General features: G+C 42.0%; 1 protein-coding gene across 5 annotated transcripts in view; it reads left to right on the plus strand.

Annotated features, from left to right (window-relative positions):
* nav1b (neuron navigator 1b) overlaps positions 1 to 25918 on the plus strand; it is a 67561-nt gene that overhangs the window by 35868 nt on the left and 5775 nt on the right. For 2 of the 5 annotated variants that reach the window (XM_077573140.1, XM_077573136.1), the window contains 23 exons: positions 9535 to 9685; positions 10718 to 11018; positions 12480 to 13239; positions 14338 to 14742; positions 15118 to 15159; positions 15920 to 16077; positions 16777 to 16947; positions 17107 to 17162; positions 17399 to 17422; positions 17892 to 17969; positions 19063 to 19146; positions 19294 to 19405; positions 19574 to 19695; positions 20175 to 20356; positions 20433 to 20589; positions 21565 to 21739; positions 21814 to 21905; positions 21972 to 22067; positions 22375 to 22543; positions 24588 to 24823; positions 24909 to 25063; positions 25573 to 25644; positions 25717 to 25913. In XM_077573140.1, coding sequence (XP_077429266.1) covers positions 9535 to 9685; positions 10718 to 11018; positions 12480 to 13239; positions 14338 to 14742; positions 15118 to 15159; positions 15920 to 16077; positions 16777 to 16947; positions 17107 to 17162; positions 17399 to 17422; positions 17892 to 17969; positions 19063 to 19146; positions 19294 to 19405; positions 19574 to 19695; positions 20175 to 20356; positions 20433 to 20589; positions 21565 to 21739; positions 21814 to 21905; positions 21972 to 22067; positions 22375 to 22543; positions 24588 to 24823; positions 24909 to 25063; positions 25573 to 25644; positions 25717 to 25913 — 3995 coding nt within the window. Of the gene's footprint in view, positions 1 to 9534; positions 9686 to 10717; positions 11019 to 12479; positions 13240 to 14337; positions 14743 to 15117; positions 15160 to 15919; positions 16078 to 16776; positions 16948 to 17106; positions 17163 to 17398; positions 17423 to 17891; positions 17970 to 19062; positions 19147 to 19275; positions 19406 to 19573; positions 19696 to 20174; positions 20357 to 20432; positions 20590 to 21564; positions 21740 to 21813; positions 21906 to 21971; positions 22068 to 22374; positions 22544 to 24587; positions 24824 to 24908; positions 25064 to 25572; positions 25645 to 25716; positions 25914 to 25918 lie in introns of all 5 variants that reach the window. The other 3 variants (XM_077573135.1, XM_077573138.1, XM_077573139.1) reach the window with 3 other exon arrangements.

Here is a 25918-nt window from a genome sequence, read left to right on the forward strand (position 1 = left end):
ATCTCATTTAGTGCTGTCACTAATGACTTTTTAAAAAATCAACTTGCCTATCGATTATTCCATCGATTAATCGACTAATAACCCCCCCCCCCCCCCCAAAAAAAAAAAAAAAAAATTTATTTTTGTGTTTTGTTTTAATTTTTTTCTTTTTTTAAGTCCACTGAAGTTGAACATCAGTTCAATTTAGTGGATATAAATACTCATTGTTCCTTATATTCTGCACACATGTGCACACCAACAAAATTTGCCTGAATAAGAGTCTATGCGGAAGCACAAAATATTGGTTCCGGGGCTCCGGCAACTTCCAGGTGCCGCAAATATGAAAATATTAAAATAGCTTCGGCGCATGCATTTTTGCATCAATTTTGTGGTCGACCCAACCGACTTGGTTGACTTTTTTTCCCTAATCTCATTTTGTTTTAATTATGGATGATTGTTTTGTTTTGTTCAGAAGAGCAATGAAAATTATGATCTTATTGTTATCATTTGAATTTGAAGACTCGCCGTGACTTCCCCTTGCAACCCAGGATGAACTTAGCTCCTCCTCGTCTCGTTTCAATAATGCTCCCTTGACACAAATGACTACATTCCTCCTGTATGGTATGACTGAGAGAGCACAGTAAAACTCAAATGAGTGATTGCACGAGGAACATTCTGCAAATAGTTGTGGGTTCACTGTCATGGGTAACCACTGTGAATTTGGACTAAACTGTTGTATGAATTTTGTTCTGTTCTTTTGTTTGTTCTTTATTTATCGGGACTAAAAGAAGACTGCTCGGTTGGGTTGTACTTTTTATAGATCTTCTGTATTTCCATTCTTCCGCACTCATAGTGCCCGTCCTCATTTGGGTCACATTTACACCAATGGACAATTTAAATAAAGATGAAGACGAAGCCCGGTTGGCTAATATCGCACAGGAAGTAGTTGAGCCACCTCAAAAGTAGCAGATCCCAGCTAATATACAGGGAATCCTATTCTTTATGTCTTGTTTTTGTAAGCTACATTTGAATAATTTAACAACACTGACATACTTGAGAGTGTCCTCTTGCCAATATTGAACATTTCTGCTCCGTTCAATAAGTACTGCCCGGCCAGCAGCTTCCGTCAGCATTCTTTATCATCAAAACAGTTCTTTGTCAAAGTGCTCACAACAAAGTTTTTTTTTATTTTTCTGAAAAACCCACCAGGCGTTCCCTCGATTACGCAACAAGACCAGAATAGACCTTTTGAGGTACACAAGTCATTTTTGATCATTTGGGATGTCGAGAATGTTTGATAGGAGAGGATTAATCAAGGATTCAGAGTCCTGTTGACAGTGAAATTCCGAGAGGAGATGAGAAAGAAAATCAGGACGGGCGCCCTGGTGTAGTTTAGCAGCTTTTTATCGTCGTCGGGCATGCGGATGGGATTTGAGCTCAGCCTCTCGAGTGTTTGGAAGGCAGGACTTACTGGAAAGTGCATTAAGCAACAAGATGAAGACTGTTTTATATGGCTGGAAAGTGGAAAATGGAATATGTCTCAAAGACATCAATGTAGAATTTATAGTATGAGAAATGTGATACCGCTGAAGATGAGCGTGTTCAAAAACTAGGACACATTTTTTTGCTTGTCATATATGATTTCATTATGGCTCCGTGTGCAAAGGCTTTGACAAAAGATTCTCAATCATGTATATTGAAATAAATCACATTTAAAATCAACCCCAAAGGCTCGTTCGTGCATTGAATTAATTATCAAAGTCTAAAACGAAGGACATTTTTGCTATAATTATACAGTATTTAGTTTGAGTTAGTTGTGGAAACATAAAATTTGGGTAATAGTTAATATCCTTTTTACTCTTTTTAAAAACATTTTCATTTTTATTTTATTTTGTTAACAAAATAGTTTTTTTAAATTTTAGTTTTAGTTTTTCTCGTTAGTTTCTGTTACCAGGGGTCGAAATTCCCCGATAGGAATGAATGGCGGGCTACCAGGGGTACAGTACCACCTGCCACCATTAGGGGCGCTGCAGATAGGGGACCGTGTCCCCTAATTCGAGAGGTTTGCACCCAAACCTCAAAATGTATGGGGTACAATTTCAAGAGCGACCTTTTTCAGACTTGGGGGGACGAGGGCTGCCTCGGATCGGGCGGCCCCAGCCGCGGGATACGGGGGGAGGACGCGGGGTCCGCCCCGTTCTTCCCGATCGATTGCAAAGCGACGCTCAGACAGGCGTGGCCCCGGGATACACGTACACAATGCATGGGTTTGACGATGGCGCATTGTGCCCTGTTGAATGCAGTATGTAAAAAGCGCTTTACTGTTTTCGTGAGAGCCTCGCGTGTGTTATTTTCTTCAACCAGCCAGTCTCATTTTGTCTTCATGTTGTAAGATGAGACATCATAGCCAGGCTGCAAAAAATTTTAAGACGTCAAAGTCATTTTGACGTTCGCTATGAAAAAGGGGCTTCGAATACAAGAGGTGCAGTCTAGGTGACCCCCGGGTGGAAACAACTTCTCCCTGGTTATTATGCCCTGAGGGAGGTTGTTCCATACGCGTTTAGAATACATGCGTATTATGGAAGTGGCACGTCTTGAGACTGATGTCAAGGTCAAAGTTTAAAAAGGCATAATTAAAATAAAAAAAATCACTGCGTTTTGCGGCAAGAAAATACCAGTCGCATCTCGTATAAGGCAACTCACGTGCAGGAAATAGTAGGCTACAAAGACACGGCAAGGTAGGAAAATAGTGACTGCTGTTTTTACTTTTCACCTCTCTAATTTGCAACGTTTTTTTAGTTTATTTTTAGTTTCTGTATTGCAAGTCCTCTTTCCTACTCGCACTTTGCAAATTCCATGCTACAGTTTGCATTCCTACTGTACATCTACACACACACTCAAAAGCTCATTGAGAAACATCATGCCACCAGCCCTTGAAAATAGATCAGGCTGCTCGGGCGTAACCATGGCAATAAGCTAGAAATCATCAGTAAGCCCCCTTTACATTCTTCAGTCTTACATTGTCACTTGCGATTAACCTTTCATAATTTCAATATAATGTGTCTGCCGTCCACCTACGTTAAGTACGATAATAATGTGGAATGGCTCTAAATAATCTTTCAGTCGCACATGTCTAATATTGACAGTACGGAGCAGTACGGGAATAGAACAAGCTCGATAATGTGCATAATGGATATTGATCAACCGCACACGCGCGCAAGCACGTGCACATTGCATCATCACTGCGACTGCTGGATCAATCAAGTCAGACTTCTTACTCTATGCTATGCACCACTACACCTTATTTTCTATAACATTATCATGCAATCACTGTACCATATTTTTGTAGCATAACATTGTCTGTATCATATCGTACCATGACAATACAATATCGGATCATAACATACCTCACCATACCTTACAATTAATATAGCGTATTGCTTCAAGCTATATATATATATATGCCGGGGTGGCATATATATATATATATATATATATATATATATATATATATATATATATATATATTTATATATATTTATATTTATATATATTTATATTTATATTTATATATATTTATATATATATATATATATATATATATATATATATATATATATATATATATATATATATATATATATATATATAAAAATTCTGGAGAGCTCAGTATTGTTCATTCGGTAATTTTACCGATTTGACATGTCATCATCATTGCTCTTTTTTTTTTTTTTTTTTTTTTTTGTATGTGGGTGAGAATGTGTATGTGCGTGCGTGCGAGTGTGTGTGTATTCATTAGTTCACCTAAAACCTATGAAAAAAATCCCATACCGTTCAAGCTATATTGTATGATACTTTTACCATACTGTATCACATCATCAAATATTGTACGTAATTGGTGCTGATTTGTCTCTCTCAAACTAGAGAAATGGAGTTGCAAAGTTAATCTACCACTCTGTAGAATTAATCTAATTTTAAGTGAAATAACACCTATGCTGGATACCATTGAACAAACGAAAATATTAAAATTAGACTTAAATGTAACTCTGGCTTGTTAACACTTTAAAGCCACACTATAGTGGCTCATGCGGACCATGGATACGATCATTGTGCAGCTATACAACATGGATGTACAGTGAAGGTGACATCGGACATGTGGAGGTCTGGACAGCGTCTCCGGCGTGTACGATACGTTACCGTTTTCGACACTGCAGCATAGTGGCAGCGATGCAGTGAACAGAAAGCGGACTGGTGCGGCGAGCAGCACACACCAACATGGCTCTGGATGTGCTGCCATGGCAACCATCCTCCACTGACCCACTGATGGGGCTGCCTTGTGTGTCACTGTGATAACTGCTGAATGGTGCATATATGTAGACTCAAGGTGAAGTGACTCGGGGTGACATTTATCCGATATCCGCAGTATCCAGGTTAAGATCCGTGTACTAGTATGCTCTTTGTCCTCAATAGTAAGGCATACAAGTAAGGCCTTAAGATGGATATTCTTGGTATCAAATAAATGGTCAAATGGCTTTTGGGTTTCCGTACAGCCGTCAAAGCTTGTATTTGATATTAATAGCGTATAAATGCTTAAACAACTTAGATATCCTTAGCATCTAGCTTAGTTAAGCTTAGCTTACTAGTAGGGCTGGGCGATATGACCCGGAAATAAAAATAAATAAAAACATCTGTCATTCGGGACGATTACAATTTTAATCTAATAAACCCAACAAACGTTAATTTAAAGTTTTTATTTATTCAAAAATAATTCCTGTGTCAAATGTTCAGACAAGATTAATGTATACTGATTCTAAATCAGTTTTAACATTCATAGTTTGTGCTAAACTCAGGATAACAACGTAAGCACAACAGCTTTTAATAATCAACAAAGACAAAATTCGATTTCACAATTTAGCACATTTTCAACGATTCAATTTTCGAAATGACGATTTGACGAATGAATTTGATTTACGGCCCAACCTTACTTACTAGTTTTTCTTCACTAGTGCGACTACTTTGGGTTAGGTAGTAAAACTGTGTTGTAGTTGACAATTGGAATATACTAGTAGTATAAATGCATTTTTCCTCTCTTTGGTAATGCGTAGTATTCCTTCTTGCTTAAACGCACTACTTTAAGATGCTTCCCTGGCAATGTCATCTCCATGGCAACGGTGATAAGGTTTGGCTGGCGCTGAGTGCATGCGCTCAACGCCTTGGCACGTATCGTATGACACCCCGAACGGCCTCGCTGGTGGAAACTAAATGCGTACCAACCAAAGACATTCTGGACTTAATGAAGGGTTTTGCTGCAGTCATCTCATCCCGGATTTATAGTCCCTGCAGTCTGCACTCAATTTCCCTTTTCCTGGCTCGGGTCAGACCTTTTTTTAGAACCTCTTGACTGTTAAAGCTTCACATGCTTTTGACCTCAATTGTGTCTGTGATCAACACGTGATTCCTTCAAAGGGCTTCGGTGTTCATTTTGCTTATGATTGTTCTTTATTATCTTACCACCATTTTATATTTACATTATTTACTTGTTTTTGTGTTTTGTCCGTATGTTTAGCCAACCTAGATTTTATTTATTTATTTATGAAACACCACAAATTTTAAGCCCTAAACTTTTTATATGTGTCCCAGAGGTGGCAAATCCAGATCCAGAAAGTGAAAACCCTGCCACAGTTTGGCTTTAGCCCCTTGTGCTAGCGAGCTAGCTAGCTCCCTAGCAGGTAACCGAGTACCCAGGTAGCTTGCTAGCAAATCCAGATCCATGAAGTGAAAGCCATGCCACAGTTTGGCTTTAGCCCCTTGTGCTAGCTAGCTAGCTAGCTCCCTAGCAGGTAACCGAGTACCCGGGTAGCTTGCTAGCAAATCCAGATCCACAAAGTGAAAGCCATGCCACAGTTTGGCTTTAGCCCCTTGTGCTAGCTAGCTAGCTAGCTCCCTAGCAGGTAACCGAGTACCCGGGTAGCTTGCTAGCAAATCCAGATCCATAAAGTGAAAGCCATGCCACAGTTTGGCTTTAGCCCCTTGTGCTAGCTAGCTAGCTAGCTCCCTAGCAGGTAACCGAGCACCCGGGGAGCTAGCTATGGAGCTTGGTAGCTAACACCTAGAGCAAAAGCCAAACTGCGGCAGGGTTTTTACTTTCTAGACCTGGATTTTACACCTCTGAATTGTGTCGTCATTCAATGGACACAAAAGGCCTTTTTTCTTTCAAATATTGCCCACAAACGTGTCCCAATCTGCGTTAGTGAGCATTTCTACTTTGCTGAGATAATCCATCCACCTCACAGGTGTGGCATATCAACATGCCGAGACAGCATGAGTATTACACAGCTGTGGTTTAGGATGCCCACAATAAAAGGCCACTCTATCATGAAAAAAGGAGTAAAAAGAAAAAAAAAGTTTGCATTATTTTGGTCTGTGTACGTACAAGTATTGTAAATACATTTACTCGCTGTGTGAGACAGTTGTGCAGTTTTTGATGAAAGCATGCCACAGAAATAGGTCCTGTCTAGTAAAACAAAGTTGAATCCAAATTAGGTCCAAATGGTTAATCCAACATGGAAAATCCCTAACACATTCAGACACTCAAATCAGTCTGTTTTGTGATTTGTTATGCCCTATGTAAGATCTTTAAGTGTTGAAACATTACTGATGTCAAGTTACATATTCGCTGAGGCAGATTCAAGGACATCTGGGGGCAACGTGGCATTCCCTCGGCAGAAGGTCAGCACGCAAATGAAAAGGAAAAAGAAAAAAAACCCACCCACGTTGCTCAGTCAGCCATTTGAATAATGAAGCATCACTGCGGCGCTTTCAGGGAGAATAAATAAAAGTGAGACGATGTGCTGGCTCATGAGTTGAGTTCATCCTATAATGTTTAATGCTTTGACTCCTTTTGCCAAGTCTTCTCATGCTGACAAGGCACCATTGACGCATCGGGGTTAACATTGACCGAAAAGGCCACATCCATCAGGGTGGGGTAAAAAATAGAACATGAAACATTGTAATTCAAATGCGCATTAGCCATATTGTGGCAAAAAAAAATTGGGCAGACGCGGAGGGGACTTTTAAGTCTGAAGTTGACAGAGAATTAATTTTTCCAGTTCGGCTTTGCTGTCTTACGAACTCCAGCGCTGTAACACACTTACACATCAGTGTCTTTTGTTGTTGTTGTTGTTGTTGTAAAGATGTAGCTCATTTCTTTCCGTCATGGCTCCTGCTGGAATAGTGACACCACAAATACATCATATTAGTACTTTCTGTGAAAATCTGGAAAAATATGTAAATCCAGGATTGATCTCCGTTTCATAAGCATTTTTTCGAGGATTCTTCTGTCTTGGCATTTTAATATGCTTATTCTGCTAAAAAGACACCAATAAATAATAAGCTGCAGTTCATAATCAAAATACAAGAAGACCAGCAAGTACATTTCTTTCTTTCTTTTTAAGATGAAGATAGCAATGTAGAGACACAACAATCTTATCAAAAGCATCTCTGAAAATGTCGGTCAGAACAGAGTGTTAAGCTTTTATTTTTTTGCTAGTTCTCGTTAAACTGCATGTGGGCCCCAGTGAGAGTGTAGTCACACTATCTGCTCTGATATGTATTGTCTTTACCTCCTGCAGTGGTCATTTTCTACAGCAGAGAGAGAGTGCTAATGAGAAGGGGGAAGGAGGGGAGGGAGGAAGGTTTGCCAAGGCAACACACTAGTCATACCTCCCTGGAGCATGGCGTCATCTAGGGGATTTGTGGTGGCACGGGGAGGAGGCTTATTACCTTGCACGAGGTTTTCCTCGCCAGATTCTGAGGATAATGAAGTGGAAAGGAAAATCTTTTTAGTTTTAAGGAGCGTAATTAAAAAAGAAAAGAAAGTGGGGTTTGTGGGGGGGGGGGGGGGTGCTAGCTGCAAATATTTCTGACCTGGAGATCAAGCACAATTAAAAAAAATAATAGGGTCTAATGAACCCATGTTTTTATTTTTTAGCTAATGCAGTGGCTAATAACAACACGTTTGATAAATGCTAATACACTTTTTAAATGAGAAATTAAGTAGGAGATGCCGTAGCTAACTGACAATACACATCCACAAAGTCAAAGCTAGCAGAAAAAATGCTAACACTATTACATTTGAAATATTTGCTCAAAGTTGCCGTTTTTTATATGAATTACAATATAGTCAATTAGTGTTTCCGTAGTCAACAAAGCCATCGCTAACAAATGCTAACGTAAACATTCAAATCCCAAATTTTTGCGTGTACCGGTAGTCTATTGGATTGGTTAATCTTTGCTGAAAAAAAGCTAATATAACAGGCTAATCTTTGCTAAAGAAAGCTAATGGAGTATACGCCAGTCCTTCTTAAATTAAAAAAATATATGCTGGAGGGAGGCGTGTGTGACTCCCAGGGAACAAGTTTTATTTTGTTGACACACTAGAATAAGTGTAATCGCACATCCACTACAGTAGGTGGCAGTGGCACTCTCATTTTCAGAGACTGCGCAAGGAGCATTAGGAAGTGTACTGACAACAATTTTATTTATAAATTATACTATTTACAGTTGTGGCGGAGAGTTGGGGGATGCAAAATATTTTCCAGGATGAGGGGCGTAACAAAAAATAGAGAAGCACTGGAATACATTTAATATTCAAAAAGTATTCATTCTAATCTCTAAAATCGTAATTCAGTTTTATCTTATCAGGAATGAAGTATCATTGATGTGGTCGCGTTGCCACATATTAGCATAAAACTTCAAACACACACAAAGCGTCAAACTTAATCTGCTGAGGGTGTACGAGATCCTGTATTTGAGTCCATTTTCCTGTGCTCTTCCTTGCTTATTTTAGGTTTCAAAGCCACAAATAGCAATTAGTGGGCAACGAGAAACGAAGTGAACCGACTCAACCCTGAGAAGTTCTTATTAGTTTACCTTCTTCCACTATAGCACATTTCTGAGAGCAGGCCAGCAGAAATTTGACAACCAACTGTGTAATTATACTTAATCCTCACTGGGCTTGAACTGCATGTGTTTTATTGCTCTTAATATTTACCTCCAGGCGGACTTGTTTAACTCTGTGCAGTTCATTTGAGTCACGCATCCACAGCCCCACGCGGGGGAGGTCTGTTTTCACTTCTTGGCCACCAGGCCCGACTTGGCAGCATCTGTTTCAAGGCGACACAGGAGGTTGCATTGCGAAGTGGGGGGTGGGGGGGTGGGGGGGGTGTCTGTCACTCTGACTTCCCCTCACACAGACCAGACCCTGAACTAACCCTGAAGCTGTCAGAGGTCTTAGTTTTTTTTGTTTTTTGTAATCTGGGTTGATTTAGCGGCGCATCCCGGAAAGTTTCCCTTGAACCAACAGTTAATAAAGATTAAAATGAAATGTCGGGGATCGGGATCGTTTATCACACACTCTTAAATAAGTCAAAATCACCTGTTTAGTTTAGCCTGACGCTATTTTCCTCCCGCTAACGTCAGGATTTGTAGCCTCGACTGATCTGCCCATCATATGGTCGTCATTAGCTTTATGTATTTTTTGGTTCTTCATTTCAGCTGGGATGAAAGCAGCTCCATCAGCAGTGGGCTGAGTGACGGTGACGGCGAGGTTTCGGACAACCTCAGCTCAGAGGAGTTCAACGCCAGCTCGTCCCTCAACTCGCTCCCCAACACGCCGCTGGGATCCAGACGCAACTCTTCCGTCATGGTGAGCTGTGGAAACAGGAGTTAAATTAAATTTAAGTAAATTTGATCTAGTGCAGGGCTTGATTAATTTAACTCATTCACACCCAGCCTTTTCACTGAAGCAACCCCCTTCGCTCCCGGCTGTTTTACTGGATTTTGACTGATTTTGCAAGACACACAAATATTGTGTTCTATTGCTATAAAAACGTGGAACCTACCAAAAGTAAGATTCAAGTCTCTTCTTTTGTCAGGAAAAAAAGTATATTTGTATCTGTTTCTGTTTTGCAGCAATTAGCATTAGAATAAAGCTAAATTTCATCCATATTCAAATTCCTGGTGAAAACACTGGCAAAAAGAGCTTGTTGCAACATGGCTCTTATACTCTGCTGCCACCTGCCTGCCGTTTTTTGTAAACACTACCGTTGCCTTAAGCGACCTCGTCAGGTCAGAGGCTGCATCAAAGCCTTCTGTATGCACTAGCATAAAGAAAACATAAATACGTTTTTGGGAGTGAAGGACAAAGTATTTAAAAACGTATTTACACGTTTCTGGGTTTGAATGAGTTAATAAAGCTCTTACTAAGAAACAGACAACATGAGTGGAATTATTTTCATATTGTGTTTAGTATGACAAGAAAGCAGGAAGGTGCCCCGTGTATACGTTATTTATCCACATGTTGGAAACTTCTAACTTGAAGTATATGCTTGTATCTCGAGGTCACCTTGCCTCACCTGTACAGCTCCGTGTGTGTGTTGCATGGTCATATCACCAAATATAAATACGCAGGCAACCCAGAGACCCAACGGTTTGTACACAAGCAATTAAAAAGTAAATTATTCACAATATGTCCTCTTTAAATCGAAAACAGTTGTGGGATTTTCATACTCGCTGTTATATTTTCTTTCCACTGCTCGGGGCAGTTGACTTATCTGTGTTGCTTCCCCACTGGAATGCAGCCGAGATGAAACAAAGATTACAACTCGCGGCGCAGTCGGGGAGAGATAGCAGACGGCGAGCGATTCTTATCCTCACTGCGCCTCTCATCTCGCAACAGCTCCGGACCGACGCTGAGAAGCGCTCCCTGGTGGAGAGCGGACTCTCCTGGTACAGCGAGGACGGCAAGGCGGCACGCAAGCTGGACGCGTGCGGGTACGACACGGGCAGTCTCAAGACGGAAGCGCCCAGCAAGTGGAGGAAGAAGCCGCCCGGTCTGAGCGACGAGCTGAGCGTCAAAGGGGAAGCCAGGAAGCCTCAAAGTTTGGGGGCACCGGGAAGCTTTAAGAAGAGTCGCAATCCTCCGGTGGGGGTCACCTCCCCCATCACCCACACGTCGCAGAGCATGCTGAGAGTGGCAGGTGAGATCCGCCATCCATCAAGTCTTTGTTTGCTATCTTGTTTTTATCGTGGACAAAGAGCAACTCATAGCCCTTTATTGGCAATGGATCTATTTTTGTCTTCTTAAAAAGAGTCTAAATGAAGGGCAGAACAATAGCTAATGGTTAACACATCTGCCTCACAATTCTGAGATTCAGGGTTCGAATCTTGGCTTTCTGTGCTATCATGGGTTTTCTCCACATACTCTGGCTTCCTCCTACTTTCCAAAAACATGCACGTTAAAGCCGTCATACCGAAGTTATTTTAGTTAACGAAAAGTAACAAAAAAACTACAACTAAAATTGAAAGCATTTTTTAACAAAATAAAAACCAAAAATGCTTTAAAAAAAACTAACTGAAATCACATTTTACATTAAATAAACTATTTATAACTAATTATAATTATTATTTTTTTTTAAATACATGAGCCTTTGGGTTTGATTTTTAAACGTGATAGTCACCTGGGAGTCATTTTAATGTGTGTTGCACAAAAGTGACATCATCTAGCATCAGCCAATAAAAATGAACCGCCAGATGACATCACTCCTATGCGACAAATTTTCACGTTTGACTTTTGGCTCGAATAGCTTCTCAGTTTTTGTCATTGAACTCAGCCAGGAACGCAATGATAGACAAGAAGTGATTTCCTTTTCTGGTTCATATGGAAAAAATGCATACAGTATATATTTTTAAAAAAAGTACACTATATAATTGGGTTGAATACTTCTCAACAGGAATTCAAGTCCTAAATCCACTTTAGAAGTTACTTGGCAAACAAGGCATCCTAGCTTTATTTAATTAGGGTTGTGATGCGCTTATTGTAATTCAAAGTCTGTGGAATGCGGACCTGCATTTGATTTGCGAAACTAAAAATAAGCATTAAAAAATGACTGAAACATATAAAAACTAACAAAGCCGTGAGTGTCCGTCGTCTAATAACAAATTGACATAAAATGTTAAGGGTTAAAAAATGTGACATGAAGTAGTACTTATGGAACAATGAGTGTGAAGGCAAATGATTTAATGACTTTTTGTCTAAAACAACATGTCAGGACTCAGCTCAAACACTTTTATTACTCATACCTTTACTCTGATTAATCAGAAGAAGGGGGAAAATTGCTTTGATTGTGTGCCCATATTGGGCTTTACATTGACTTTAATAACAAGGACTTATATTACCTTTTATGAATCAAAAGTCTGGCAGTGATTCACACGTGAGGCACATAAAAGTTCCCCCCCCGAGTAAACACAGATGTGATTTTGCTTATATTTGAACTTGGCTGCAGTGCAAACATTTGATGCTAGTCCTTTCACTGTCATCTAATTCATCATATGGATAGATTTACTTTAAACTTTCTGTCCTTCCTTTTACTGCTGGGAATGAATGCAAAGTATGCACTAACAAATGTTGTCTTTTTCGTGTTGTCGTTTTGTCTATGCAGCAGCAAAAAATGACAAGCCGCAGGACAAATCGAAGATTTCCGTCAAGACGGCAGGTCTCCAAAGGTCCCGTTCAGATGCCAGTCGGGATCATCACATGGAGACCCGGAAACCCCCGTCTGGTTTGGTCAAACCCACGACCGGAGCCTCCTTCGGCTACAAGAGAACGCCTGCTGCCACTGGTACCGCCACGGTGCTGACAGCAGGGGGCGCCACCATCTCCAGTGGTTCTGCTACTGTGGGGAAAATTCCCAAGTCTTCAGGCATGTCAATGAAGCCCGTGGGGTTGGGGACGCCTTCCGGCCGCAAGAACAGCTTTGATGCCAGCGGCGAGTCCAGCTTCCTGGGGCCCAACGCCCGCAACAGCATCCAGTACCGCAGCCTGCCTCGACCGGCCAAGTCCAGCACACTCAGCATCATCGGTCGCCCCGCATCCCGACCCGTCAGCGGCACTATCGACCCGAGTCTGCTGACCCTGAAACCCATCAGCATTGCCTCGGCAAGCCCCAGAGTCAAAGAACCCACAAGTTTTAGCAGCAAAATGTCTCATCGCACCATGGCTGTCCCGGTGAACCAGACCGACCGGGAGAAGGAGAAGGCCAGGGCGAAAGCCGTGTGCGCCGATATGGACGTGGACTGCGCTTCCCTGAAAGGAGATCAGGTTCCGTCTGAGTCCTCGCGAGAATCCGTAGTGAAACTGCACGGCTTGAGACGAACCAGCAGCAGCAAGTATCCGGAAATGTCATCGCCTACCACGCCAAGGTGCTACCAACTCGCCTTTGAGACATCTTGTCGAAATATAGGCCGTGTAGAAGCATTTTAAGTCCGCCTCTTTCCAGAAAGTCATCTGGGGTAAATAGTACTTCATTTATATAGCGCTTTTCCACCTTACAAGGCCCTCAAAGCGCTTTACATTAGACTACTCATTCACCTACTGATGATGCAGCATCAGGACCAACTGGGGGTTCAAATCTTGCTCAAAGATTCTTGGACATGATCGCAATGGCATGGGATCAAACCCACAACATCTGGGTTGTGATACAGCCACTCTACCACTGAGCCGCGCCGCCCCACGCCGGTAGTCTCCAGATCACCTGTGCATACTAGTATCAAATCCCAAATCCTTTATGTAGATAATGAATAGCAGAGGTTCTAATATGGCACCTACCTCTGTCCCAAATGTGGATGAATGCTATAGTAGATGGATGGATGGCAAGTAGAAACAAAAGAGATAATAGCAACACATAGGATTAGTATAGGCTAGTTCCGAAGCAATCCTTAACGCATTCACTCCCAGCCATTTTCACTGAAGCAACCCCCTTTGCTCCCGGCTGTTTTACTGGATTTTGACTGATTGCACAAGGCCCACAGAATATTGTGTTGTATTGCTATTACAAAATGCAACCTACCAAAAGAAAGATTAGAATCTCTTCTTTCATCAGGAAAAAAAAAAAGTATGTTTGTATCTGTTTCTGTTTTGCAGCAATTAGCATTATATATAAATAGCTTCAAGTTTCATCATTATTCACAAACCTGTTCAAAACACTGGGGAAAGGAGCTTGTTGCAACATGGCCCTGGTTGATCCCTTTTGCTCTGCTGCCACCTGCTGGCCGTTTTTGTAATAACTAGCTTTTCCTCAGTCGTTCTCTGCAGTTGAGAGGCGGCATCAAAGCTGTTATCCCAAACTGTATGCCCTACCATTAAAAAACATAAATACGTTTTGCGACCATGTCAATATTAAAAATAGAACGTTTTTATAAAATGTTGGGAGCAAATGAGTTAAATAGGATTCATGTATAAGTATTTTAAATGGATGGATGCTGTTTTTGTATGACTTATTCTGTTGATTCTTCCTATAGGATGTTAGGCAAGTCTTTGGGACGTCCACCTAGCTTGGCTCACCTGGACAAGGTCAACTCCAACAGCCTGGACTCCTGCGTGACCATTCAGGACCTCCCTCCCAAAGTGCCCCCTTACTCCAAGCTCCAGGATCTGGCTTCCTCCCACTCAGCCGCCCGCCTAACCCCCAGCCCGGCGCCCGTGCTCCACATCGACTCTCCCGGCTCGTACACGAGCGACAGCCTCGGCGGGTCGCCTCTGCTCTATCCCAAACTGTCTTCTATGCACCGCAGCTTGGAGTCGCTGCCCCTACAGATGAGCGTGCCCTCTCGAGCCAGGTTTGGCGGCAAAGAGTCGCAGGATCATGGGAGGGGCTCAGGGACGTGGGGCGCCGGGAGCAGGACGTCTCTCAACTTCTCGGAAGGGTCGGTATTGTCTCAATAGCTGTTAGAGCAGTGGTTCTTAACCTGGATTCGATCAAACCCCAGGGGTTCGGCTTGGCCTATCTGAATTTGGTGCGCTTAGTAGTCAACTTTTCGCTGTTGGGATCGTACGTCATGTGATTTCGTTATTATTGTAATCACTTCATACTAACTGTCGAGCGAAAAAAGAAAGTGGTCGGACGAATACGTGCAATATAAATTCACATGTTTAACGGACTGCATGGTGTTCCACAAGGTTCAATTCTGGGGCCTTTGCTGTTTTGTGGGGTTCAGTACCTCCAACAAGGTTAAGAACCACTGTTTTTCTTTTTTTACTATTATAATATTATTATTAATACAGATATGCTTTTTTCACAGGTTACAGACTGATAGGAACACCTTGCCAAATAAAAGCTTCGAGTATGTTCATATTAAACAGAAGGTCCTCGGTCTACGATGGGCCCAGAACGATGGTTTCTGTGATTTGGACTTTACTACTGCATTAGCATAAGTTAGAGCAGTGTTCGGGGCTGGACTGGCCTTCTGGCATACAGGGCAGATGCCCGGTGGGCCGGCCTATTTTAGGGCCAATGCAGTGCTTTTTCATTATTATTGTCCTACATTTTACCACAAGAGTCTGGCCCATAATTCATTAGTCCATTCTGAATATAGATAGCAAACTGAAACATCATCAATTAACATCAGTGGCAGAACTACATGTTAGGCAAGAGCCGGTGGGCCTAAGTCAAAATGCCAGTTTCGAGTTTTTTGTGTGCCAGTCCATCTCTCTTAGTGTTTGTTTATTTGTATGGATCCAAGGCACCTACCATACTTAAGATAAATCTTAGAGCACACCACCAAAAAAAAAAAAGAACTAAAAATGATTTATGTGGTGTGAAATCTGGGCTTGCTTAGTTGAACACAAAGATACTGCTGTGTAAATGGTAGGTGGAAATACAATTTAATGATGCCATCTAGTGGAAGACCAGTTAATTGTTTTGCCTGTCACTAATATATACAGTATATATAAAGAGAGAGAGAGTTGACGGCGTTTTCCAACCCTCATACATATCCAGAACACCGAAATCCATCGTAAACCGAGAACACCGCCCCCCCGTCATCGCACATCATTGTTGCTTGTAGTGTTTGACCCTAAAACGACCGCTCTTTTCCCCCCAAGACGCTGCAGCTCGAGCCTGTCGGACAGCGACGGCATGAAACCGGGGCGCCGCCACTCGCACAACGCGTCGTCCGAGCGCGACAGTCCGCCGCAGTTGCCGTCGCCCACCCGCTCTATCCACCTCCTGTCCGTCAACAAAGCTCCTCTCACCAACGTGGGTGAGTGGAGACTTTTACAAGTACTGAATAAGGGATTTTCTTCAGGTATTCTGGCTTCTTCCCACATTAACCCTGGAGAACCCAAGAACCCTTTTCTTCTTTGGAAAATTATGAATTATACATTAAATGGCTGCTATAAGTTCACTGAACACCAAAATATATGTTTTTTCAATTTTAACCCTTTTTTTTTTTAACTAGCTCAGAGTTGCAAATTTATCCAAATATATATATATAAAACATACTCCTAGGCATTCTGCAACATGATATGAAATAGATTAACAAAAAAAACACAATTTTACCATCTGATGGTTTGCTGAGAAGATGGTTTTGTTCGGATTTATTTCCAGCTCAACACAACAGCATGTTGCCAGCCATCTTGTCACCACCACTCTGGCTCATGTAAGTGCAATATTCATCCACTAGATGGCCCCATGCAGGGGTCAGAAGTGGCACTCTGGACTTTTGAAGTTAAATTAGTAAAAAAAAAAAAAAAGGTCTTTGTTATTTGAGTAGCAGAATTTATAGGGGCCATATTTGACCCCGTGGGTTCTCCAGGGTTAAAAAAAATGTGTTGGGTTCACTGACAACTCTAAAGATGTGCATTTGTGTGTGGATGGTTGTTGGGCCACGCGATTGGCTGGCGACCAGTCCAGGGTGTACCCCGGCTCACTGTGTCTCTCTCTCTTTTTCTTTCGTAAGTTGCCCCGATTTCTTCTTCGGGCACCCCGAGGATATCGCGCTCCAACAGCATCGGGCCGCCCGGTGACTGCGAGCTCTATGGCTCCTCCCCCCTGGGCAGCACCATGTCACTGGCGGAGCGACCCAAAAGCATGATGCGCTCCGGCTCTTTCCGCGAAGCGGCCGATGACGGTGAGCCTGGAAGAAAATTTTGTGTGTACTTGAACCAAATTAACTTAACCATTGGAAAAACAAGACAGGGTGTAAAGGCAATGCTAAAATTTGTCTAGCATTAAGTTTGAAGTGAAATATGGTTTGAACATTGAACTCATAGTTTGTCTCCTTTTGCAGTGCACGGTTCTGTGCTCTCTTTAGCTTCCAATGCGTCATCCAACTACTCCTCCTCGGTGAGTCAATTATGTTTCCATCCAAATTAATTGCAGGCCTTGCCATTTAAATAATAGCACCTTTAATGCCCTGCTATGACTTGAGGTCAAGGGTTAATGTTGCTCTGTTTATGATCATTATTTAGTATAAGTGGTTCAAAAAAAGAGTCCGGACAACAACAGTGTCAAGTTTGTTTGCTCCAATTTGAACAACTTCTTACTCGAGTTACTCCCTCTCATTTACATGCCTTCTGTAGAATGAGGACAGGATTCAAGGGGAGGTAAGGCTGCAGTGTCGCACCCGGGTCATTTTCTGTTGGATTGGGTCCATTTGTCAGATGTTCTGTGTTGTATTTAGTGGGAATTTAACTCTACCAAAAGTTTACACAGAAGCAATTTTCACACTTCATAGCATTCTCAAGCCAGCATCATCCTCTTATTATGCTGTGTTGGTACCCTGGTCATTAAATAAGAAGCAAATAACCATAGAAAAGGTTAAAAAATAAAATAACAACACACCAGTTAGTAGTTGATTCTTGCTTAACTGTCATATATCCTGACACCTTGTGTGCAATATTTAGCTTAAATTTCAAGTTTTATCCTTGACTGTGGCACTTTGTAAAAACGAGACTGTTTGTGACATCATCGCAACTAAACACTGCTTCACTGTTGTTCTCTGCCATTGGTCCATATTAAAATAGAATAAAATCGAAATGTTTAATGAGCTAACGGGTGATCTTTCGTCCTCAGCAAATCCGCAAGCTGCGCCGCGAGCTGGAATCCTCCCAGGAGAAAGTGGCCGACTTGACCATGCAGCTTTCTGCCAACGTACGTATAGTATGACTTTACCACGACACCGTTTGACTTTCTTTCCAAACAACACCTCCTCCACCACCTTTAACAGCTGCTTATACAGACTTCCATCACATTGGACGGATTTAAACTGCACGGTTCATGTGACACAATTCCATTTTTTCCCCCGTGCTGTCAATTGGGAAATGAGTTAAAGCACAGATCAGAAACAAGCCTTCAGAATGTGGATATCAAATCACGTGTATTTGTATGTAAGTGATGAAGCATTTGCAGATGCCACAAGATGGCAGCAAAGCAGAGCTAATGTCTAAATGAAGCTCCTCACTTCAACTGACTATCGCAGATTTTCCCGTCATGAGTGCCGATTGGTGATTTATACTCGCCAGCTTTTGCCCAAACAAAAAAACCCAGTATAAAATGTATTGCTACCGACATGTGTGAGATAAAAATAATTGCCAGTGGAGTCATGTGGAAGTTTCCCTCATTTAAATCAATGAAGGAAAGAATCGGCCCACTCCAAGTATGACTCTATCTAACGTTTAATATTTGTATTTTTAATACATTTCTGTGTTGTCACACGTGTTGACCTTGCAGTGTAAATCCAGCTTTTAACACAAAGCAACCCAGACTCACTTCCTGTTTTGACGCTTTTCACTTCTCTCAACTAACCCGGCCGTTGATCAATATCAACACCTGCTCGTATGCGTGTGTCACTGTGTGGGTTATTCCCACGCCTAACCACAACTGTCCTCTCTTTTATTCCCTTGGCCGCTAATTGACTTCCTCACGGACTTCCTGCTGCTCGCTGCCTGCCCCCCCCCTCCCCTACCCGCTAACCGGTCGCTCCTGTGGATGTTGGGTGTAGCAGTTAGGCCAGGTTTGTTGGACTGTCGCTTGAGCCAAATAGCATGCGAGTCAAATATGCCAGACATTTTTTGTGATGAGTGTATTGCACCCTCATCATGATCCCGCCCACTTTCGGTGTCTGTTACACTATCGACCACTGTTCAATTTGCATTTCCCTGCTCCTGCTGTTTTTAATTCCTTTTCTGAGCTTAATCATTTCAAGTGGTGAACCTGAATTCAACTCTGCGTTTTTGCCAAACAGGCTAACCTGGTGGCGGCTTTTGAACAGAGCCTGGCACTGATGACGGCTCGCCTGCAGACCTTGTCTGCTTCTTCTGTACAAAAGGTTGGTGAAATGATGATATTGTCATGTGTAGAATAAGAAGCAAATTTAGGGGCAAACGTATCCTAAGTGTTTTCTGCCTTTGAGCATGTGACTAGTTACGCTGGCAGCATCGTCGTGAATTCACCACAGTGTTTTGTCTCCCCTGAGGATTCCGAGCTGAACGACCTGAGGGACACCATCGAGATTCTAAAGACTAAAAACACAGAGGCCCACGAAATCATTCAGGATGCTCTCGATAATTCCGAGATTGTATCTAAAGGTAAAAAAAAAAAAAAAATTCACTTTGGGGTGAAACCACGTTGCCGGCGTTTTAGACATTATTGGCTCTGCAAATTGACACTTGGTTATTCGGAGTAATCATTTTCTTATTTGACTATATTTTTTCTTACATTTCCTACTATCTCTGTTGTGGTTTTATTCAATTCAGAACTGCAAATAAATCGTCAGAACTCCTCAGAAAGCCTCTCCAGCCTCACCAGCACCACCAGCCACTCCAGCATGGGCAGTCTCAAGGAACAGGAGGCCAAGAAGAAGAAGAAGAAGAGCTGGGTGAGGAGGAATGCGTGCATTTGAATCAGATAAACTGATGACGACTTTGAATGGGTGACAAAAAGCTACACAATTTTCCCCCGCATGTGGTCATGATCCTGCTATTAAGCAACACTTTTGTTTCCCTCACATGCCGCCACCTGCTTTTAATTTCAGGTGTATGAGGTGAGTTACGAGGGCTTGTAAACCTTTCATCTTTCATATTTTTCCCCGCTCATCGTGTTTCTAAGCGCATGCTGTCTCATTGAACTGCTCATTTTCGATTGCTGCGGTCACATCTGCTCAGATTTGATTAAATATGTCTGTAATAATGATGGCATCAAGCACTCAATCTTACACGCCGCTGCACAAACTAGTTCATTCTGCGACATTTCTAACTTTGACTTGTACGTTGGGACCTTCGTAAGCCGAAGATCGCCTGTATTGTGTATTTAGCGGATGTCAAAACTACATCTACTGTTGGCTTCTCCTCTTGACAGTTACGCAGCTCGTTCAACAAAGCTTTCAGCAAGAAGGGCTCAAAGCCAACAGGGCCCTACGCCGACATTGAGGAAATTGCCACCCCGGAGTCGTCGGCGCCATCTTCGCCGAAAGTCATCCGTGATGGGGCTGAGCCTCCACCGTCGTCCATGAAGGCCTCAGCTTCTGCTTCGTCATCCGGGTAACGCTGCCTCTCTTGAACGTGCCTTAGAGTAGGAAGGCCAAGTGTGATAAGTGTACCGTAAACGTCTGTGTAGGCTCTGTGAGGGAAGCGAGGCGGCGGATGACAAGGTTGTGTCTGACCTTCGCTCGGAACTGTGGGAGAAGGAGCGGAAACTTACCGACATCCGACTGGAGGCCCTAACGTCGGCCCATCAGCTGGAGCAGCTGCAGGAGACCATGACCAACATGCAGGTATGAATGTATTTTGCTTTTTTCCCACACACACCAAAGCCCCTTATAACTAAAGGTAAAACTGATGTTACTATGGGGTACCTCAAGGCTCCACTCAAGGTCCAATGCAATTTACCGTACAGACCATAATGAATTGTCTATGGAAAAAAATAGTAGAAATTATATTTTTATTAAAAAAAAAATTTTGGGGATAAAATATGATTTAAAAGAGTTCATAATTGAAATAAAAAAATAATAATTAAATATTCTAAAAATGTCAGTCCAAATTTGTAAGTTGTCAGAAAATGAGAGACTAAAGGTAGATAAAAAAGTTAAAAACAAAAACAAAACAAAACCTAAACATGTCTAAAAAGGATTTTTCATTTAGTTTTTTTTTTAAATAGGCAGAAAACAAAATGTTCAAAAAGTAGCCATAAAATGTCCAAGGGCAAAAGAAAAAAAATCCAGAAATGTACACAAAATTGCCCAAAAAAAAGTCAGAAAATTTATTTTTAAAAAGGCAGAAAAAGAAAACTTTTTTAAAAAGCAACTATAAAATGTCCAAAAGCAAAAGAAGAAATCCCAAAAATTACCATACGTCCACAAAAATGTCAGAAATTGAATTGCAAAAAAAGGCAGAAATGTCCAAAAATAGCCATAAAATGTCCAAATAAGGAAAAAGAGAGGCAGAAAATTTACCATATGTTCATAAAATTGCCAAAAATGTCCATAAATTTGACGGAAAGGTAGAAAAGTCTAATAATAATAATAATTTGACTAACACACTGTTTCATTCATCATAATGCCCAAAGGTTTTGCGTCTCAATTTTTGCTATTTATTTGGCCTAAAATGGCTCTTTTGACAGTAAAGGTTGCTGATCCCGGTCTATGCTTTTGCTGCTAATGTTGCTAATTGTCTATATTTTTAGACCGCATTCACAGTAATTGTCTGTGCTAAAGTGCTAATGCTGCTAAATGTCTATACGTTCGCAACAGAGGAAAGTCGACAATCTCAAGGTGGAGAACGACCAATTGAAAACGAGCGGCATGTCCCCCTGCCCATCTCCTGGACCCTCCAGCTCCGTCTCCCAGTCCTCGGGCCTCACTTCTCTCGCCAGCTTGTCACCACGACACTCTGTTGCGGTGCGTGATGCCAGAAGAACCAGCACAGGTACAGTCACAACACGTCATCAGTTTAATGAACGCCGTTATGCCGGTCATCCAATCGTTATTTCCTTCCGGCAGATTCCATGGATTACTCCAGCCTGTCCTCGCAGCGAGACGACCACCGTGTCAGGGTGGTGGTTTGCGTCGCAGATTTGCATGTCTTCAAAGATGTAAGTGTGCTGTTGTTTTGTCGAACCGTAGACACGGTGATACACGCGTGATCGCATGCCTTGCAGGAGGTGAAACAGCAAGACTTCTTCCTCGGTACCGTCAGGGTGAACGGCAGGATGGACTGGCCCATGTTGGACTCTGCCGTTAGCCAGGCCTTCAAGGTGAGACAGCTTCTTCTTTGCGTACGAGCCGGCGCCGGGCGCAGAATGTGTAACCGGCATACTGACGTTTGTAAATCAGCTGTCGCGTTTAAATTTAGCAAGCTGTTACTTGCAGCAATGGAAAAAAACGGCACGATAACGGCAACGACTCCCGTTGAACTCGTACTGTTGACGTTTGAGGATTTTCCAATCGTGCGAATGCTGGGAGACGAACATTAACACGACAGGGACATTTCGGGATGACAAGCTTTTTCTTTTCTTGCCATTTCTGGCCATTCACGATTGATTGCCGTGACATTCTTTCCAGGTTTACGTTGCCAAAGTGGACCCCACCTCCAGTCTGGGTCTTTCCACCGACTCCATTTACAGCTACAGCATGGGTCACATCAAGAGGGTGCTTGGCGGGGAGGCGCCAGAGACGCAGCCCTCTCGCTGCATGTCCCGAGGTCCCACCAGCATCACTGTGGCGCTCAAAGGTACAAGGCACAGTTTTTTGAATGATGATAGATTTTATGCACATCCACAGTTTTTGTCAAAAACGAGATATTTGTAAACAAACATCAACCGGAATTTGCAAGGTCAGCTAAAGTTGTTTCTGCAAGCCCTCAATGTGCTTGTTTTGATGCAAACTCAAGCAAATGTTTGAGTTAAATATTTATTATGCGTCTACATTTGGGCCTGCCTTTGAGCATTATTTTTAACATTTAACAACTTTTCTTTTACTCCCAATATAATTTACTGCGCTGACATAACAACCTTAAAAACATGTTTTGTATTCCCGACACAGCAAAACATTTTAAACATCTTGTACAGGTCAGCTTAACTCATTTGCTCCCAAAAATGTATAAATACGTTCTAGTTTAAATGTAAGTATCCCAAAGACGTATAAATATGTTTTAATGTTTTTTTTTTTTTTAGGATAGAGCATACAGAAGGCTTTGATGCAGCCTCTGAACTGAAGAGAATGCATGAATCAATAGTAGTAATTACAGAAACGGCCAGCAGGTGGCAGCAGCGCACAAGAGAACAACCAGGGCCATGTTGCAAACAAGCTCATTTACTCACAGTTCTAAGCATATTTGTGAATAATGATGAAACTTAGCTATACTCTTATGCTATATGCTGCAACACGGAAACAGATAGATTTTTTTCCCTGATGAGAGAAGAGACTCTAATCTTTCTTTTGGTAGGTTTCATTTTTATAGCAATAGAACACAATATTCTGTGGGCCTTGCAAAAAAATAAAAAATAAAATAAAACTAGAAAAAAAAAACATATACGTAGTCGGAGAGTGACTTTTCACTTTCTGAGCAGATCAAGAAGCAAAATGACTCTTGACGCAAGGCAGGATAATCGCTCAAGATAATCTTTCAGAGATATTCACAAGGGAGGGAAAATGCTCAATTTTGAGCTTAAGATGTTACAAATCTGCAAATACTTTAATCAGATAAAGTAAACCATGACATCTGAAGGAAAAGTCAAGTTTTGTACATATATTTTGGTAACAGACTATATATATATATATATATATATATATATATATATATATATATATATATATATATATATATAAAACAGCAGACCATTTCAACATGAAGACTAGTAGAATCCGGAGTGAAGTGGAAAATCGCATCCAACCCGCGTAACTCGATGCCCTGTGAGTCAGCACCAGCCGGGTCCAGCTGGTGGACCCACCAGCCCCCCTGCGGATGTCAAATCGGAACCCTACACTCGCGCTAGCCGACGGGCTCGCCTGCACTGGCTTCAATAGAAGTTATTTTCAGAGCCAAATTCTTGGGCAACACGTTGCTTACGAAGGGCCATACGGAAACAAATTTGCGTGATGCCTTCTTCCTCCCAACGTCGTCTTTCTTTAATGAGTCGTTTTCTCAAATAACAAACGTCACCTTTGTCGTCCTGAAGGTGAAGTTGATCATATGTAGGCTGCTTATTGTTTTGCTGGGTTTAAGCTCGTAAAACTTGGCAATGACATTTGTGTGCTTCCAGAGAAATTTGAACCCAAAAACAAAATTGTCTTAAGATTATACTGCTCTGATTCAGAATTGCAATGTTGACAAAAATATATATATTTTTTTACAGTTACACCCTCAACATGCTTATAACATATCGTTGCTGTCCTGTGAAAAACACTTATGTCCCTTTTTTGACGTTTATGGGCCAAAACTGAATGCAGACAAAAATGTAAAAAAAAAAACATGGAATCAAGTGTTTTTCACAGGACAGCGACGATATTTAAATACATAAAGTGCATTATCAACTGTGGCCCTCCTTGCCCATTTGCAAGGCCATTAGAATAAGTAACTATGAAAGCAGCCCTGAAAAAGTATCACTCTACACTGCAGATTTGATCGAGGTAGCACAGATTTCCTTGACAGATATAAAGATAAGTTCCAGGAAAACAAGCAGTGATATAACGGGGGTGCGGTAGGTTATATATATATATATTTTTTTTTTTTTAAAAAAAGCGTTTATCCGTATCCGCAAAATCTCTGTTCTCAGGTTTAAAGGAGAAATGCGTGGACAGCCTGGTCTTTGAGACCCTCGTACCCAAACCCATGATGCAACACTACATCAGCCTGCTGCTCAAACACCGCAGACTCATCTTATCCGGGCCGAGCGGAACGGGCAAGACCTACCTGGCCTCGCGGCTGGCCGAGTACCTGGTGGACCGCAGCGCCCGGGAAATCTCCGACGGCATCGTGGTGACCTTCAACATGCATCGGCAGTCCTGCAAGGTGAGAGAAAACCCGATCAAACGGCCCGGCGGGGTTTCTTCAAATGAGCATTTCAGCATCTTTTTTCCATTGTGTCTTCGCTCAGGATCTGCAGCTTTATCTTTCCAACTTGGCCAATCAAATAGATCGAGAAAGCGGCTCTTCGGAAAACCCTCTGGTCGTCATCGTGGACGATATTCACGATCCGGCTTCCGTCAGCGAATTAATCAACGGGGCTCTGACGTGCAAATATCACAAATGGTAATCTATGCAATAATATGGCATTTTAAAAAGCATGATGCAGTAATATTGGAACATTTCACTTCCAGCTATTTTCACTGAAGCAACACCCTTCGCTCCCGGCTATTTTACTGGATTTAGACAGATTTTGCAAGGCCCACAAAATATTCTGTTCTATTGCTATAAAACATGGAACCTACCAAAAGAAAGATTTGAGTCTCTTCTTTCATCAGGAATTTTTTTATATATATATTTTTTTATATTTGTATCTGTTTTCCATTTTGCTAGTGCTAATTAGCATTAGCACAGTGGTGGGCAAACTCGGTCCTGCAGCTTTTAGAGGTTTCCCTGCCGCAACGCAGCTGATTCCAATAAACAGGATCGTTACCAAGCTTATGCAGAGCTTGCTGATGAGCTAATCATATATATGAGCTGTGTTGGAGAAGGGAAACATCCAAAACCTCGAGGCCCGAGTGTGCCCGCATTAAATTAGAATATCTTTTGACGAGTGACTTTGTTTCCCTCTTCAGTCCGTACATCATTGGAACAAGCAATCAGCCAGTGAAGATGACGGCAAACCACAGTTTACACCTCAGCTTCAGGTTGGTGCTGGGTTTTGTGTGAAACATTAACACAAAGACCAAAACAAAGACACACTTTTCATCCTGTGCCAGGATGGTGACCTTCTCCAACAACGTGGAGCCCGCCAACGGCTTCCTGGTGCGCTACTTGCACAGGAAGCTGATGGAGTCCGAGGACGAGCGGAACCTGACCAACGAGGACCTGGTCCGCGTGCTGGACTGGGTTCCCAAACTGTGGTATCACCTGCACACCTTCCTGGAGAAGCACAGCACGTCAGACTTTCTCATTGGTAGG

This window comes from Vanacampus margaritifer, chromosome 8 (genome assembly GCF_051991255.1).
Source record: "Vanacampus margaritifer isolate UIUO_Vmar chromosome 8, RoL_Vmar_1.0, whole genome shotgun sequence".
Lineage (NCBI taxonomy): Eukaryota > Metazoa > Chordata > Actinopteri > Syngnathiformes > Syngnathidae > Vanacampus > Vanacampus margaritifer.